This window comes from Notechis scutatus, chromosome 2 (assembly GCF_049901735.1).
Source record: "Notechis scutatus isolate UNSWTSFEM ecotype Mainland chromosome 2, rNotScu1.2, whole genome shotgun sequence".
Classification (NCBI taxonomy): Eukaryota; Metazoa; Chordata; class Lepidosauria; order Squamata; family Elapidae; genus Notechis; species Notechis scutatus.
In genome coordinates, this window is record NC_142010.1 from 27982916 (window position 1) to 27998166 (window position 15251).

The 15251-nt window shown below is 34.9% G+C and overlaps 1 protein-coding gene across 1 annotated transcript in view; it reads left to right on the forward strand.

The window, feature by feature from the left end:
• LOC148131971 (vomeronasal type-2 receptor 26-like) overlaps positions 1-13951 on the forward strand; it is a 67102-nt gene extending 53151 nt beyond the window's left edge. The window contains exon 5 of the mRNA XM_087954164.1: positions 13667-13951. Within this exon, the coding sequence (XP_087810290.1) occupies positions 13667-13951 (285 nt within the window). The remainder of the gene's footprint in view (positions 1-13666) is intronic.
• The last annotated feature ends 1300 nt before the right edge of the window (positions 13952-15251 follow it).

Genomic DNA, 15251 nt, shown 5'->3' on the forward strand with positions numbered 1-15251 from the left:
GAATAAAAAGTATATTGTTGAATTTTAGCATTTCTTTCTCTCCATGTATCTTTTAAGTTTAATTCATCTGTCATTTTAAAAAAGGATTTAGGGAGAGTCTTCCTATTTTGTCGTGTTGCTTTTGCTGTATAGTCCAGTTTTTTGTCTACAATTCCATTGAAATCTCCCATCATAAGTATATTAACATAACTGAATTTGAAGAGGACCAAATGGGAACGGGAAAAGAAGAAGGCGCAATAGGTGGACAAGTGGAGACCAAAGAACAACGTGAAGTAAGATCCACGAGAGCTGTTAGACCTAAATATAAAGCATAACCATGGAGGAAAAAAAACTGATTTCCATGAATATAAATGGACTGAATTCAGCTACCAAAAGAAGAAAAACTTTTCACAAATTAGAGAAGCTAAAATTTGATATAATTTGTCTACAAGAAGTACACATTAAAAAACAACACGAACAATTACTGGCACGATCAAAATTAGGGAAAATATTTACTTCTCTGACTAACTGTAAGAAAAGAGGAGTGGTTTTGTACGTTAGAGAAACCATTCCAGCAAAACTGATTTATACTGATGAAGATGGAAGAGTATTAATGGTTGAAATAGTGGATAATAATACAAAAACGCTCTTGGTTGCAATTTATGCCCTGAATGATAAACAAGAAGAATTCTATAAAAAATTACACATGAAAATAATTGGACTGGACTATGTTAATATACTTATGATGGGAGATTTCAATGGAATTGTAGACAATAAACTGGACTATACAGCATTGTAACTGAAACTTGGTTACAAGATAAGAGAGCCCCCGGGAAAGGGAAAAGGGAAAAAAGAAGTAAGAAGAAAAAGTTTTAGATTATTTGGTGATTTTTGGAATTTTGGGAGTTGGATTTCTAGTGGTCTGAATTAAAATTAATCAGGTGGTTGTTTAAAAGTGCTTAAAATGGCAGTACTCCTCGAGGAACTAAAAATGGAACTTAAAAAAATGAAAAAAAGAGTCGCAAGAGGGAGGAGGATCCTTTGGCTTCACACTTCAATTCTTAGAAATGGAGATTTTGAACTATGAAAAACAACAAGAAATGCTTGAAGAACAAGAAGGGCTGGACAAAGAAGAAGCCATCTTTAATGACCAAACAATTCCATGTGGGGTAAAATGGGAAAATGGGGAAAGGGAGTAAAGAACCCAAGATCTGAGGAAACAACTAAAAAAATGATAGTTTGAAAAGTAAAGATAATACTAGGAAGAAGCAGAAGAGAGGATTACAGAAGGGAGAATCAGAGATACAGGGGGACAGAAAGGATGGTGAGAAAAAGAGGGGAAAGTTAAAAAGGAAAAGAAGTTATAAGGGACAGAAACAGGAAATAAAGAAACAGGGGCAACATACAAGGATTAAAGGTATTAGCCTATTTAAAAGACATAGAGATAATAGTTAAAAATATAAATTGAAAGAGAGGATTCTGCAAGGGTACAAGAGACAGTATTGTTATATTAGAAATAGTAATGAGCAAGAAAATATGAAATATAGGTGATTAAAGTGAAAGACAAACCTGGTATTATTATGTAATGGAATGTTTGTTAATAATTAATGAAATAAAGAGAGAAAGGGAACAAAAGTAGAAGAAGAGGGAATAAGAGGAAGGAATGGAAATACTTTAATTGTTCTTAACGATTTATAAAATATAATTGAAAAGAAATCTAAAAGATTTATAATGAAATCAATATAAGTTGTCAGGATGAATTTGAATAGAATAACCATTTTATTCATTATTGTTATATATATATTTCTTTTTTAAGAATTCAGTGTGTATTTTTAAGGGAAAGTACCAAGCGGAATTCGGTTGATAAGAGTTATATGATATAAAAGAAATATTAGAAACTGAATGTTATAATTGCATAATGTATAAATTAAATGTTAAATGAGATTTGAATGGATGACAACTATAAGATATAAAGGTGATACACTCTATTTGGTAATCACAGGGGAAACCTTGCTTTTTAATGCCTGGAAGGGGAGGGAATTGTTTTTTTTTTCTTTTCCGTTTCAGGACGATGATGGAAAAAGAATGTATGAAATTGTAAGCAGGACAGACAAAAGTACAAATATAATGATTAGAAAGATATAGAAATTTCGAAAAAGATATGTAATTGAATTAGAAAGGAATGAGATAATCAGAAATAAGGTTGAGGAAAGTAAGGGAAGGGGAAAATTACTGATAAAATGATAAAATAGTGACAAGATATGAAATAGAATATAAAGATGAATATGTAATTGAGATTATGTCTGTATGGAGATGTGATAACCTGGAATCATGCTGCTCTCAAAAAAGAGATTTTATTTGTAATATGTTTTGTGAAAATCCAAATAAATTTTTTACAAAAAAAAAAGAAGTGTGAAAAATGTTCATAAGTCAATTTGTTCAGTGCTGTTATAACTTTGAACAGTCATTAAGTGAACTGTTGTAAGTCAAGAACTACCTGTACTGTTTGGTGTTAGAAGAATGTCACCAATCTAGACTAGCATCAAACTCCATAGTTCTGGTCGACCTTCCCCAGCAGTCTCTGGAAACAAGATATCACATTGAAGGACAGCAGAAGTTCAGTTACCTGGGTATTGAATTATCTTCATCAAGCACTACTTTCTGGACAAGACCTGACAGGAAGGAGCACAACTACAACAGAACAGTGTCTATGGTTTGTCACAATTTTGCTTTTTTTTCCAGTTATCCTTCTGCACATAGGGCCCCATAGAAGTTTAGATTCCTAGAAGAAAATTATTGTAAATTATAGTGATCATCATTCTAGTCTTTGAGACCTCTTCTGCTTCTTCTCCAGTGAGTGCCTTTGATGTAAACATCACACTGTAGCAACATATGAAGGGATCTTGCATCAGAAGAGGATAAATGCCTCGGGTTACACCGTGTGTGGCACAATTTTAATAGAGGCAGAGGCTGGGATCCTAAATGCACCTCTCTCCTTTCCAGGTGAAGCTGGGTATGTCTTTTTGAATCGGGAAAGCCACTGGCATTCCATCTTGTGAGACTGCTTTGAATTCCTCTAATTCTTTCTGTTGCTCTTGTTTAGAAAAAGAAAGGGGATAGATTCAGGCTTATGGTTCTGCTTCTGGTGCTACTTTGATGTCCCAGCCTTATGGATTATGGACCTCCTGATTCTGTTCTTGATGCTGCTGGTGTTCCAGCCAGTCTGTGGGAAGCTTAGAATGAAGTGCCCGCTAAGTTTGGAGGAGGAAGATAGAACAAAGCCATGGAGCTATTACAGGCCAGGAGACCATCTCATTAATGTAGTCACCACTGCAACATCAATATCTCTTTTAACATTTCCTTTCAATGTGGCTCCTTATACACAGTCTCATTAGTAAGTCATTCAGTGTGACAGAGTTGCATTCCCTCCATTTGCAGTTCTAACCCCTTCTTTCTTTCCTCATATTTTCCTCATATTGCAGGACCTGTTTAATTTCCTGAATTGTTTTGATTTCTGTGGCTTCCCTTTTTATCTTCTTTTTTGTAAGATGTGGCAGAAAAATATCTGAAACACGTCGAGGTTATTTTCCTCTCCCTATCCAGTCCTTCATCCATCAGTTGAATACCGACTTTTGTTTATAGTAATTATTGAAAGGGTTTTAATTGCATCTGCGCAGCCCATTTCCATATTTTTATAACCACTCATTGGTATTCAAAGCCTGATCCTTACAAAAATGAAGGTTAGAGTTTCTTCTCTGGATCACTTTTATGAAACATAGTCTTCATTTTATGATGGCTCTACTTTTAATTATTGAATGATATTGAATGCTGGTTATTGAAGAAATGAAAATTAGAAATGTTATAAATAATAATTTTACTGCATATGTGATTCTTAACCCTGGTGGAGGATTATCTTCATATTCTCAACACTCATAAAAATTAAATGGTGATAGGAGGGGCCTCTGACTGTGAATCAGTATTGCTCTAAATAGATTTTTTGAGACAAAGAGGAATACATAACATGTTTTATTGTTTCTGTTAATGACAATGACAATAACATGAATATTTTTACAGTACTACATCTACTGACCAGTCTACAATCTTCCAGTATATTGTTGCCTTTCAAGTTGTAAATAGGAATCCCCAGCTTCTGCACAATCTCACACTTGGCTCCAACATCCATGACAACTATTTGAACACACTTGGCACTTCAGATATCTTGCTGGACATGCTCTCAATTGGAGAAGCAAATGTTCCCAACTACAGCTGTGGAAGGAAAGACAACATCTTGGCCCTTCTTGATGCAGCTGACAGGGACATCTCCATCCAGATGTCAACAGTAGTAGGCCCCTACAAGGTCCCACAGGTTTGTGTGCATGTTTCTCTATCTGTTAAAGGGAGTGAAATGATGGTGAGTGAGCAATAGATCCAATCATGTTTACTCTATGGAATTCAAGAGCTGTTTTTTTTATAAGGAAGATAAATAATACATACATACATACATACATACATACATACATACATACATACATACATATGAATAAAAATAATCTTTATGAAAATAATGGTATTTTCCTTATTTTATATAAATTTCCATTTCCCTACAAAGTGCAATGTATTTTCCCAATATCACCTCTTTAAAGTATGCCTATACATTTTCTTGCAATTACACTAAAAGAGAACAAACTTAATATGGTCTCTTTTTAGATATGTTATGATATGTTGTTATTATACTCTAAAGTTGAGTTTTGTTCTCTACATAAAAGATAAGACTCCTAATCTCATCATAATGCTCTCAGTATTAATAAATCAGATAAGTTAAAAAGTTTTGTCATTTGGAAAATTATATCATAGCAGTAGATGACTATTAACACATTTCTTTATCAAGGTTATTTTGGTCTGAGACTGGATCTTGGCTTCCTTATTATCAAAGGGATTCACTTAAAGCAAGGACTGCTAAAACAGAAAAAAATAAAGAAAATCATAGATATCTGTCTTCCGTAGTCTTAGTTAGTAATTTATAAATTTATATAAGGCCAAGGTTAGACTGATTCTTTTACATTAGATTAGATTTAGATTAGATTCAACTTTATTGTCATTGCCATGGATACAGGCAATGAAATGCAGTTAGCATCCAACCAGAAGTGCAAAACAACAGTAAAATATAAATATATGTATGCAAATATGCAAGGCATCTATGAATATGTCAGTGGAAACACAACAAAATGTATGTACACAAGCACACAAGGATAAGTGTGACTGAACATATATGAACGTATACAACTGTACAAAATGTTTATGGACACATTGAATATAAGTACAAATGCACAGAGAATTATACAAAATACATCATATATTATCAAGGGAAACATCAGCATATGTGTGGGGACAAACGAACTGAGGAGTTCAGCAAGGAAACCACTGTGTGGTAAAACCTGTTCCCTAACCTGGTCTTAGATTGCAGGCACCTGAACCTCCTCCCAGATGGAAGAAGAGTAAACAGTTTGTGGGCTGGATGGAAGGGGTCCTTAATGATGCTGTGGGCTTTATGCAGACATTGTTTGCTCTGAATGTCCACAATGGCAGTAAGTGGAATCGCTATAATGCGTTGGGTGGTTTCACCACCCTCTGTAATGCCTTTTTTTCTTTTATAGTGCTATTTCCATACCAAACTGAGATACAGTTAGTTAGGATGCTCTCGGCTGTGCAGCGGTAGAAATTAGTCAGAATAGCTGAGGAGAGGTGATTCTTCCTCAGTAATCTCAGGAAGAAGAGGCGCTGGTGAGCTTTCTTAATCAGACTAGTGATGTTAATCTGCCAGGACAAGTCCTCAGAGAGGTGGATCCCCAGGAACTTGAAGCTGGTGACACGTTCTACCATTCTCCCATTGATGTATATAAGAGAGTGTGTGTGACCATTCTTTTTACTGAAGTCCACAATGAGCTCTTTGGTCTTGTTAGTATTAAGTAATAAGTTACTGTCAGCACACCACGTGGCTAGGCACTGCACCTCCTCCTTGTACTCTGAATTATTGTCATCGTTGATGAGTCCGATCACTGTAGTATCATCTGCAAACTTGATAATGGTGTTACAGTCATACACAGGCCTGCAGTCATAGGTGAAGAGAGAGAACAGGAAGGGGCTCAGCACACAGCCTTGGGGTATGCCAGTACTTAGTGTGATAGTAGATGAAGTGGAATTATTCAACTTGACATATTGTGGTCTATTGGTCAAAAAGTCCAGTATCCAATTACAAAGAGTAGTGTTAATACCAAGGTCACCAAATTTAGTTATCAACCTGGAGGGAATGACATGGAGCTGCAGTTTGGGGCTTCAAATCAATATGAGGGGTGCAATATTGTGACATTGTAAATGGCTTAGAGAGGGCTCTAAAGCAGTGGTTGCCAACCAGTGGGCCGGGGGCCACTGGTCGTCCGCAAGAAAATTTTGGTGGTCCGCAGAGAAATGTCACCCCCAAAGCAATTAATCCAGGTTGCACAAGAACATAAGGCTACATCGCCCACATGGCCCATAGGAATACAAGGCTTGCGTCACTTGCATTGTGAACACAAGGTAGTGAGGGGAGGGGGGAAAGGGCGGAGGAGGGGATTTGCCCCACTCACCTTGTCTGGCCACCGGGTTGCTTTTTTCTACTTCTTTCTTCTTCTGCTTTTGGTTGCACGCAAGGAAAGCAGCAAAAGTCTTTTTTTCTCTCCCCCAAACTCCGCCAGAAATGAGTCTTTGGGACCCTGCAAGGCATCCTGCTGCACCAGTGCGACAAGTCTCACAAAGACTCATTTCTGGCAGAATTTGGGGGAGAAAAAGAAAGACTTCTGCTGCTTCTGCTGCTTTCCTTGCATGAAACCAAAAGTCTCTCTCTCTCTCGCTCCACCCTGAGAACGGAGCTGGAGATGGTATCCTGCGATCCCAAATAAAGAATGATCGATCGGTAGGAAAATGGAGTGGGGAATTTTCCTGCAGACTTTTTTTGGATCTCTGGTCCACGGGATTTAAAATTATGAGTTTAGTGGTCTCTGAGGTCCAAAAGGTTGGCAACCTCTGCTCTAAAGCACTGTAAAGCAGTATATAAGTCTAAGTGCTATTGCTATATCACTTCTAGAACAAACGCAATCTTGGCATCTGAGAAGTATCTTATGAGGACTTCAACTGATGCCCTCAGAGCCTAATTGGGAATTTATGCAGTTGGTTCATTATCTAAAATCAGGGCAAATAATTATTAGTGTAAAATTAAAGCTGAAAAAAAAAAAAAAACCCTGACAGACCCCCAAATCTGTTTTTGTTAGAACAGATAAAATTTCGTTTAAAGTCCTCTTGGCTTGTACAACTGACAAATTATATTAGAACTTTGATTTCTCTGTGTTTTGTACAACTAGAGCTAAAAAGATTGATGCACAAAGAATTGAGGGTATCTAAGCAGAGAAAGATTTATTCTATACTCAGGAAAGCTAACACACTGAAAAAAATGATTAGCTAAATTGTACCTTTGAAAATTTACCAAGTATTCCAAAGCACAGATAATTCAATATTATAGGACAGTATTTACTTTAACAATATTTGAGCAGCTGGACACAGTTTTTAAATACAGAAGATTAAATCAAGTTCCTTATAATGATCAGACTTGTATTTGTAGAATTCCGGAGATATAGGACATAACAGAACTATTATTTGAATGTCAAAAGTAAAACAAAGAGAGTGATCAGTATCTTGGAATGCCCATTAAATAAATATCCTATTCAGATCCTTATTTTTATTTATTTATTTTATTTATTTGATTTGCCAATTGTTTACAAGATAATAAGTATAAGTGAATACATAGTTGTGAATACATGAAATGGGTACATATAAGAAAAATAAAAGAAGAATAAGAGAAACAATAGGACAGGGACGGTAGGCACGTTGGTGCGCTAAAACAATACATTTCCTGTGTGGTCAGAATACAAAAATATTATATTTAATAATTCCATTTATTTGAATAAAATAGTTCAGTTGAAATGAGGATATCTGGATCTTATGACAGTAAATCATAGGGGCGATACAGAAATATGATTTTCTTTAGCATTGTTCTTTTGATTTAAATTGTTTCCTTTATTCTATTTTTATCAAGGGTCTGGTTCTGCTCTTTATAGTCTGTATTTTGATATGGCCAAAAGACTAATCAGCAATAAATTACACTAAAATGTCTTTGACAACCAACTTGGATTTATTAAAAGGTACTATTTTGGACTTGATCTGACACCCAATTATAATACAGCATTCCTTATTGGTTTTTCAGATGAGTTTTGCAAGTGGTTCAGCAGATCTTACTGAGAAAAATCAATTCCACTTTTTCCACCGGATGGTGCCCAAAGAAGGAATCCAGTACCCAGGAATTATCCAACTTCTCCTCCATTTCAGATGGACCTTGATTGGTCTCTTTGTTTCAGACACAGAAAATGGAGACAATTTCATGAGGATTTTTGCTCCTGTGCTTGACAGGAATGGAATTTGTGTTGTTGTATCACAACGATTGTCAATGACTATAAATACAGCACCACTCAGGAATGCCCTCTCTAAGTGGAGACAAGTCAATGTCTTTCTTCACTTCAAAGAATATGATTCTTTTGTGGACAGATTCATTTCTTTCCATTTGACACTTGAAAATTTGCCAGGACCCATTGAAGAGAAAGTCTGGATCTTCTCACCTCTTGTGAAATGGGCATTTGAAAGGCACAGTCTTTTCAAATATGTCCATAGTATTTGGAACTTTAGTGTCAAGGATAAAGAAAGATCTAAGGATGATGCCTTTGAATCAGTTTTCTTTGTACCACCTCAGTTCCAAGACCAGTCTTTTTACTGTTCTTTTTCAAGGCCGTTCTTTTCTGTCAAGGGTCGAAGAAAATGCACCCAGAAAGCACCACTGGAGACCCAAGAAAAAAGAAACAGCATCCCGATACCAAATGATCACCATGCTTACAGTATCATTAAGACTCTGGCCCATGCCTTGAGTTCTGCGTATTCATCCAGATCCAGGTGGATAAGGAAGGCAAGCGAGGAGAGGTTGGTGGCTTCAAGGCTGCAGCCATGGCAGGTATGGGGTCCAGACAAGGATGCATCAAAGCTAGTTCCTTTGAAGAAGCAATAAATATGAGAGGAAGAAGAACCTTCTCAGCTTCCTAGTGCTTACAAAAGACCAATAAGTTAGGCAAATCTAACTGCTGGGGGCATAATATTCCATAGAGATGATATTATGATATATAAATGATAACTAGATAGCTAGATAAATAATTAAATAGATAAATAGTTAAATAGATAAATAGATAGATAGTAAACATGATTTCTTTTTAAAAAAAGAAGCATGGATTTTAATATATTCTTGTATGTACAGGCTTGTGATCACCATCATAAAATTTTACTTTCAAAGATTTCAAGGCACTCCAGAAATCATCTAATCCACTCCCTCCTATCTGCAGGAATACTAGGGAAAGGACTAGGACTGATGGCTCCCAGACTTTGCCTTAAGACAATAATTAAAGGGGACCATGAATTGCTCTATTACAACTACCATAGTATATTATTATCAGTGAGTAGGATCCATATATAATACTATCAGAAAAATTACAACATCTACTTAGTATCTTCCATCTATTTGTATTTATATGGGATACCATAATTTCTTCTTTTTTAAAATAATTTTTATTATAGTTTTACAAATTTTAAAAAGAAACACAAATCATGTTTACAATTTTTGCAATTCGTTGTAGCATCGGTTTTTCCCATCTTCCCTTATTCATATCTACAGTATATACACATATAGATTGTTCATATTTACCTTATACATTATCTATTATTCCTGTTGTCTATCCAAGCACACAATTTCTCCCAGACCACATAGAATTCTTTTTTGTCCTTCTCTTGCAACTCCATAGTAAGCTTATTCATTTCCGCACAATCCATAATTTTTTTTAATTAACATATTGTCCATGGGATTATCCACCAGCTTCCAATTTTGAGCATAAGCTATTCTCGCTGCTGTCAGAATCTGCATTTATAAGATATTCAATTTCTTTTTTATATTTGCCTCTAATTATCCCTAATAAAAACATTTCTGGTTTGAGTTCTATTTTTTAATTTGTTATTTCTTGCAAGCAAATTTTAATTTTATTCCAGAATTTTTTGACTTTGGGGCACAACCACCACATATGAAAGAAGGTACCAGTTGTTAGTTTACACTTTCAACATATTGGACTCAAATTGGATATATCTTGGCCAATCTCGATGGTGCTAGATGCCAACAATAAAACATTTTGTAAAGATTTTCCCTATATGTAGCTGCCATTGTTAGTTTATAATTTCTCTTTCAAAGTCTTTCTCAATCCTCTAATTGAATGTTATATCAAAAAATTTTCATCCATACAATCATTGTCTGTTTTACTACCTCTTCTTCTGTATCAAATTTTAGGAGTTAGTTGTAAATTTTGGATATTCCATTTTCTTCTGGTCTTAATAAAATGTTATCGAGCTGTTGGGGGCTTAATTCTATACCAAATTCTTCCTTATCTTTTTTATATTTTATTTGCACCTGGAAGTAGGGCCACCAATCTAATCTGATTCCTTCTTCCTTCAATTTTTAATTTATTTTTAGGTTCCCCTGTTTATCCAATAATTGGTTGTACCTGATCATTTTAGAAATATCCATGGTATTTGGATTGAACATTGCTTCCATAGTTGAAAGCCAACTCAGTATCTTAATATAATGTTTTAATTTAATTTTACGCCAGATCTCTATTAGTGCCTCCCTAACATGTGAGTACGTCTTTTGGTTTCTCTCCAATAGGATGCCATGCTATCCAACTCACAGGTCATGTCCCTCTAACGTTAGTATTCTCCTATTTCTTAAAGATATCCAGTCTCTAATCCAGGTTAATGTTGCCGCCTGTTGACATAACTCCCAATCAGGGAGTCTGAAACCACCTCTGTATCTATTATCCTGCAATAGTTTTAGTCTAATTCTATGCTTTTAACCTTTCCATATAAATTTCGTTACCAACTTTTTTAGTACCCCATAGAATTTTTTATTTAACTTTACCGGCACAGTCTGGAATATCTTGGTAGCAAGTTCATCTTTATTGCAGCAATCCTTCGTACTAAGGAGAGCTGCAATTTTCCCCATATTTCCAAATCCTTCTTTGTTTGGTTAATTAACTTATCATAATTATCTTCTTTTATGGACGAATATTTTGCTGATAACCAAATACCCAATATTTAATTTAAGTTAAAATATTTAATTTTATTTGTAATTTGAAGTTACGTTTTTTTTTCTAATTTTTTTTTTATGGTCTAAAAGATTTTAACTAACATTTTAGTTTTACTTTTATTAATTTTAAGACCCACTACTCTACCACATTCCTCTATTTCATTTAGCAATATTTTCCCAACCTCATTCGGATTTTCTACAAAAAAATACCATATTGTCAGCAAATGCTTGTGTTTTATACTCTTCCTTTTTTATCTTAGTGCCTGTAATTTCTTCTTTATTTCTAGTTTGATTTAATAAAACCTCTATTGCAAGTATAAATATCAGAGGTGAGATCAGACATCCTTGTCTCACTCCTTTAGCTATGTGAAATTTTTCTGTGAAGTCCCCATTGACCATTACACTGGCTTTCTGATTTGAATAAATTTCCTTTATCATTTCTACAAAATTTAGTCCAAATTTCATCTCTGTCATCTGATGCAAAAAGAATTCCCCATTTAAATTGTCAAATGCTTTCTGTGCATCCAGAAAAACCAGTGCTACTGGTTTCTCTGGATGCACTTCATAATATTCCAAAATATTCGTTACTATCCTGGTGTTATTCCTAATTTGTCTTTTTTGGGAGGAAACCATTTTGTTCTGGATGTACTACTTCATTCAAAACTTTTTTTCAATCTTTCTGCCATGATAGTCATAAGTATTTTATAGTCAGCATCTAGCAATGAGATTGGTCTGTAATTCTGAATTTGGGAGTGGTCCATACCTTCTTTCACTATCAGTGATATATATGTTTCTCTCCATGACTTTGGTAGTTTTTTGTTTAATAATGCTTCGTTGTACAATTCTAACAGCAATGGTTGCATTGTTTCTCGCAAGGCTTCATAGAAATCTCCCGGAATCCCATCTGGACCTGGCGTTTTATTGTTTTTCTGTTCAGTAATTGCTTTTTCTAATTCTATCTGTGTTATTTCCTTATCTAAAAGTTCTTTGTTTTCTTCTGAAAATTTTCCCTTTCAAATATTGTTCTACCTTATCCCTCTCGATTTGATCCCATCTGTATAGATTTTCATAATATTTTTGTACAATATGTTTTTTTTCCCTCTGGGAGATTTGGGGGGATCCCATTTTCATCATATAATTATTGAATTAATTTCTTTTCCCTTTCCTTTTTTAATTTATAAACTAGCCATCTTCCTGGCTTACTTGCTTGTTCAAAGAAATTTTGCCTAACCAATTTTTTTTTTTTTTTTGGCATATTCCTCCTGGTTTAACAAATTCAATTTATGTTTAACTAAATCCCTTTCTTTTCTAATTTTATCACTTTGCAGTTTTTCTTGCAGGGTTATTTCCAATCTTTTTAATTTTTCCTGTAGTTCATTTTGTTGTTTCCATTTCTTTTTATTTCTTTAATTACATATGCTATTGTAATCCCTCTTACATAAGCAGGATACCTTAATTTCTTAACCGCTAATTGCTACAATGCAGATATTTTTTACTACTAGATTACATTTATGCATTTCCTTCTATCAAGAAAGTGATATTTGAAATTAATATTTTTGAATAGGCTTCAAAATAGCTTTGCCTATGAGTTGGTATAAATCCTTTATTTAAAAAGTCATGATTTGTCATTTTTGTCTGTATGTAGCAGAACAGATGATCAATGGATTGGGCTAATATATTCATGACTACTCGATTTTATGTAGAACATTGAAAAAAAATGAATACAATTTTACAAATAGATTTTATCCACTTAATTATCACACCATCCAGTTCTTGACTAACTAAATTCCTACTCAGGAGGAAGTTTTTAATAATTCACTACAATCACATTATATCAGAAGCATTCCCACAATCTATTAAGGAAGTTTAATAATATGTGGGAATGACATTGGTGATGAAGGAAGTGATGCTGCCCAGGAATGATAAGATAAGAGGTGGGGAGATGATAGCTGCATAAAGGGTAGACAAAGAAACTTGGAAAGGATCCTCCCTTAAGTTTTCAGACTTAAAAATGAGTTGTTGGGAGATAAGCACTTTCAGACTTGTGAGATTCTGTTAATGTAGCCTTATGATAAAGTAGAATTAGCTCATGTGGTATACCTGGGAGAAGATTAGCTTGACCAATTACTTAATGACAAATCCATGCTTTGTAGCAACCACCTTGTTCTTTTCAAGTAGTTTATGAATAACCTCTCTGTTTGTTTGTTTGTTTGTAACCTGCTCTAGGATTTTTCTTATAATTGAACATTTTTACCAATTATTTATTTTGTCAATCTACTGCATCTTTTGAAGATATTGATACATTTTAATTCTCCCATCTAGGCATAATTACAAGTTAGACAACTCTAGAAGGAAGTTTCAAATATGAAACAACCATGTGGGATTAAAAAACAAAGTTTTCTTATTTTAAATTCCTGTATGTTTCTATTTTAGTTCCATCCCTTTCTGGAGAAGAATGAGTTTTGCAATCTTTCTGGCTTTAAAATGTACTTGGACCAAACTGGAGAGGTCAAGGCAGATCTGGACATCATGAGCTGGGTTTTTCTCCCCAATGAGGAACCCATCCATGAGCAACTAGGGAGTTTTGAAAGACAGAGACTTACTATCAGGGAAGATGCCCTTTCACGGTTAAAGTTGCTCAACAAGGTGGGGAAAATATTGGAGACTATTCTTAATTTTCCGATGCCTTTATGGGCCACTTTAAGTGGGATAAGTTGAGTCACCAAAGAGGATGAGCTTCGCTAAGAGTTGAAGCGGGGGTGTGTGTGTAAAATCCTTATATATTTTTTAAAGTGGCTTGGGAGACTTCAGTAGCATTGACCAATGTGTCCTTCAGTTCTGTAGAGAGTCTCAGTCCATCCAGGTCACGGTTGTCCCAAAGGTGCTTTTTCAGGAGGCAAATGGGTTTTCTTCTGTTGAAGATGTTTTGCTTCTCATCCAAGAATCTCCTTCAGCTCTGATGGGACACAGTGGGGAATGGAAGGGTTTATATTCCTTGCAGACAACTGGTAAATTTGCATCCTTTTAGAGGGTTATTGAAGCACTTGAAGGTTTATCTGGTTTTTTTTCTTTGAGTACCTTTTGGAGGATTGAGAATCTCTACAGACTTTTAACAATAGTAATAGCAATAGCACTTAGACTCAGGGGTGGGATTCAACCGGTGTTACGACCAGTTTGGTACTTACATTTTGCCTGAGCTGCATCTCAACTCATTACAATACTAGAAACTTGGTAGTAATTTTTATCAGCATGACAGTCATATAAATTTAGCAAATAAATGTACAAATACACAAAGAAAGTCACTTTTAATGTTGACAGCATTAATTTGCATTGAATTTTTCCTTTGTAATCTAAACTGGGATAATTATATCTTAACTGGGATAACAGGGAGGTGGTTTTTGACTACTTTCAAAGTGGAGCAGCTTGGCAATATATGACATAGACTAAAAGAAACTATTCTAGAACCTAACTGGTAAGAAGTTAGTTCTTTCATCACAATTTTTTTTCTATTTTAGTAACTATAATGCAACAATATTTAATAAATCTTTTAAAATAAGTTTAATTATAAAATTTCAGCAAGTGATATGGGCCAATCCAGTTGGGTGGTATTTTGCACTGAAGCCCAAAGGCTATTTGACTTGTCTACCTCAATTTTCTGTGGATAGTGAGTCCCAACATATTTTCTTTGGTGTTCCTTGTTTTTCTGCTTAGTCTCTGCCTCAGTCCAAATGTGTGCAAAATTGTCATCCTGGATTTGTCAAGCGGGCTCGAGAAGGAGAGCCAGTTTGCTGCTTTGATTGCATTCCTTGTCCAGAGGGGACCATCTCCACTCAGGAAAGTGGGTGACACTGGAAAACTTGTAGAAATGAACTAATCCAAAGCACTTTGATGACAGTGCATGTTAAAAGATGTGTTGAAGTTCAGCTGTTCTATCTATTATCAAAATGCCCAATTTTTTTAATTATGGGAAAAATATCAAACAGATCTTGAGAGTAGGGCTGGGAAGAGATGAGAAATT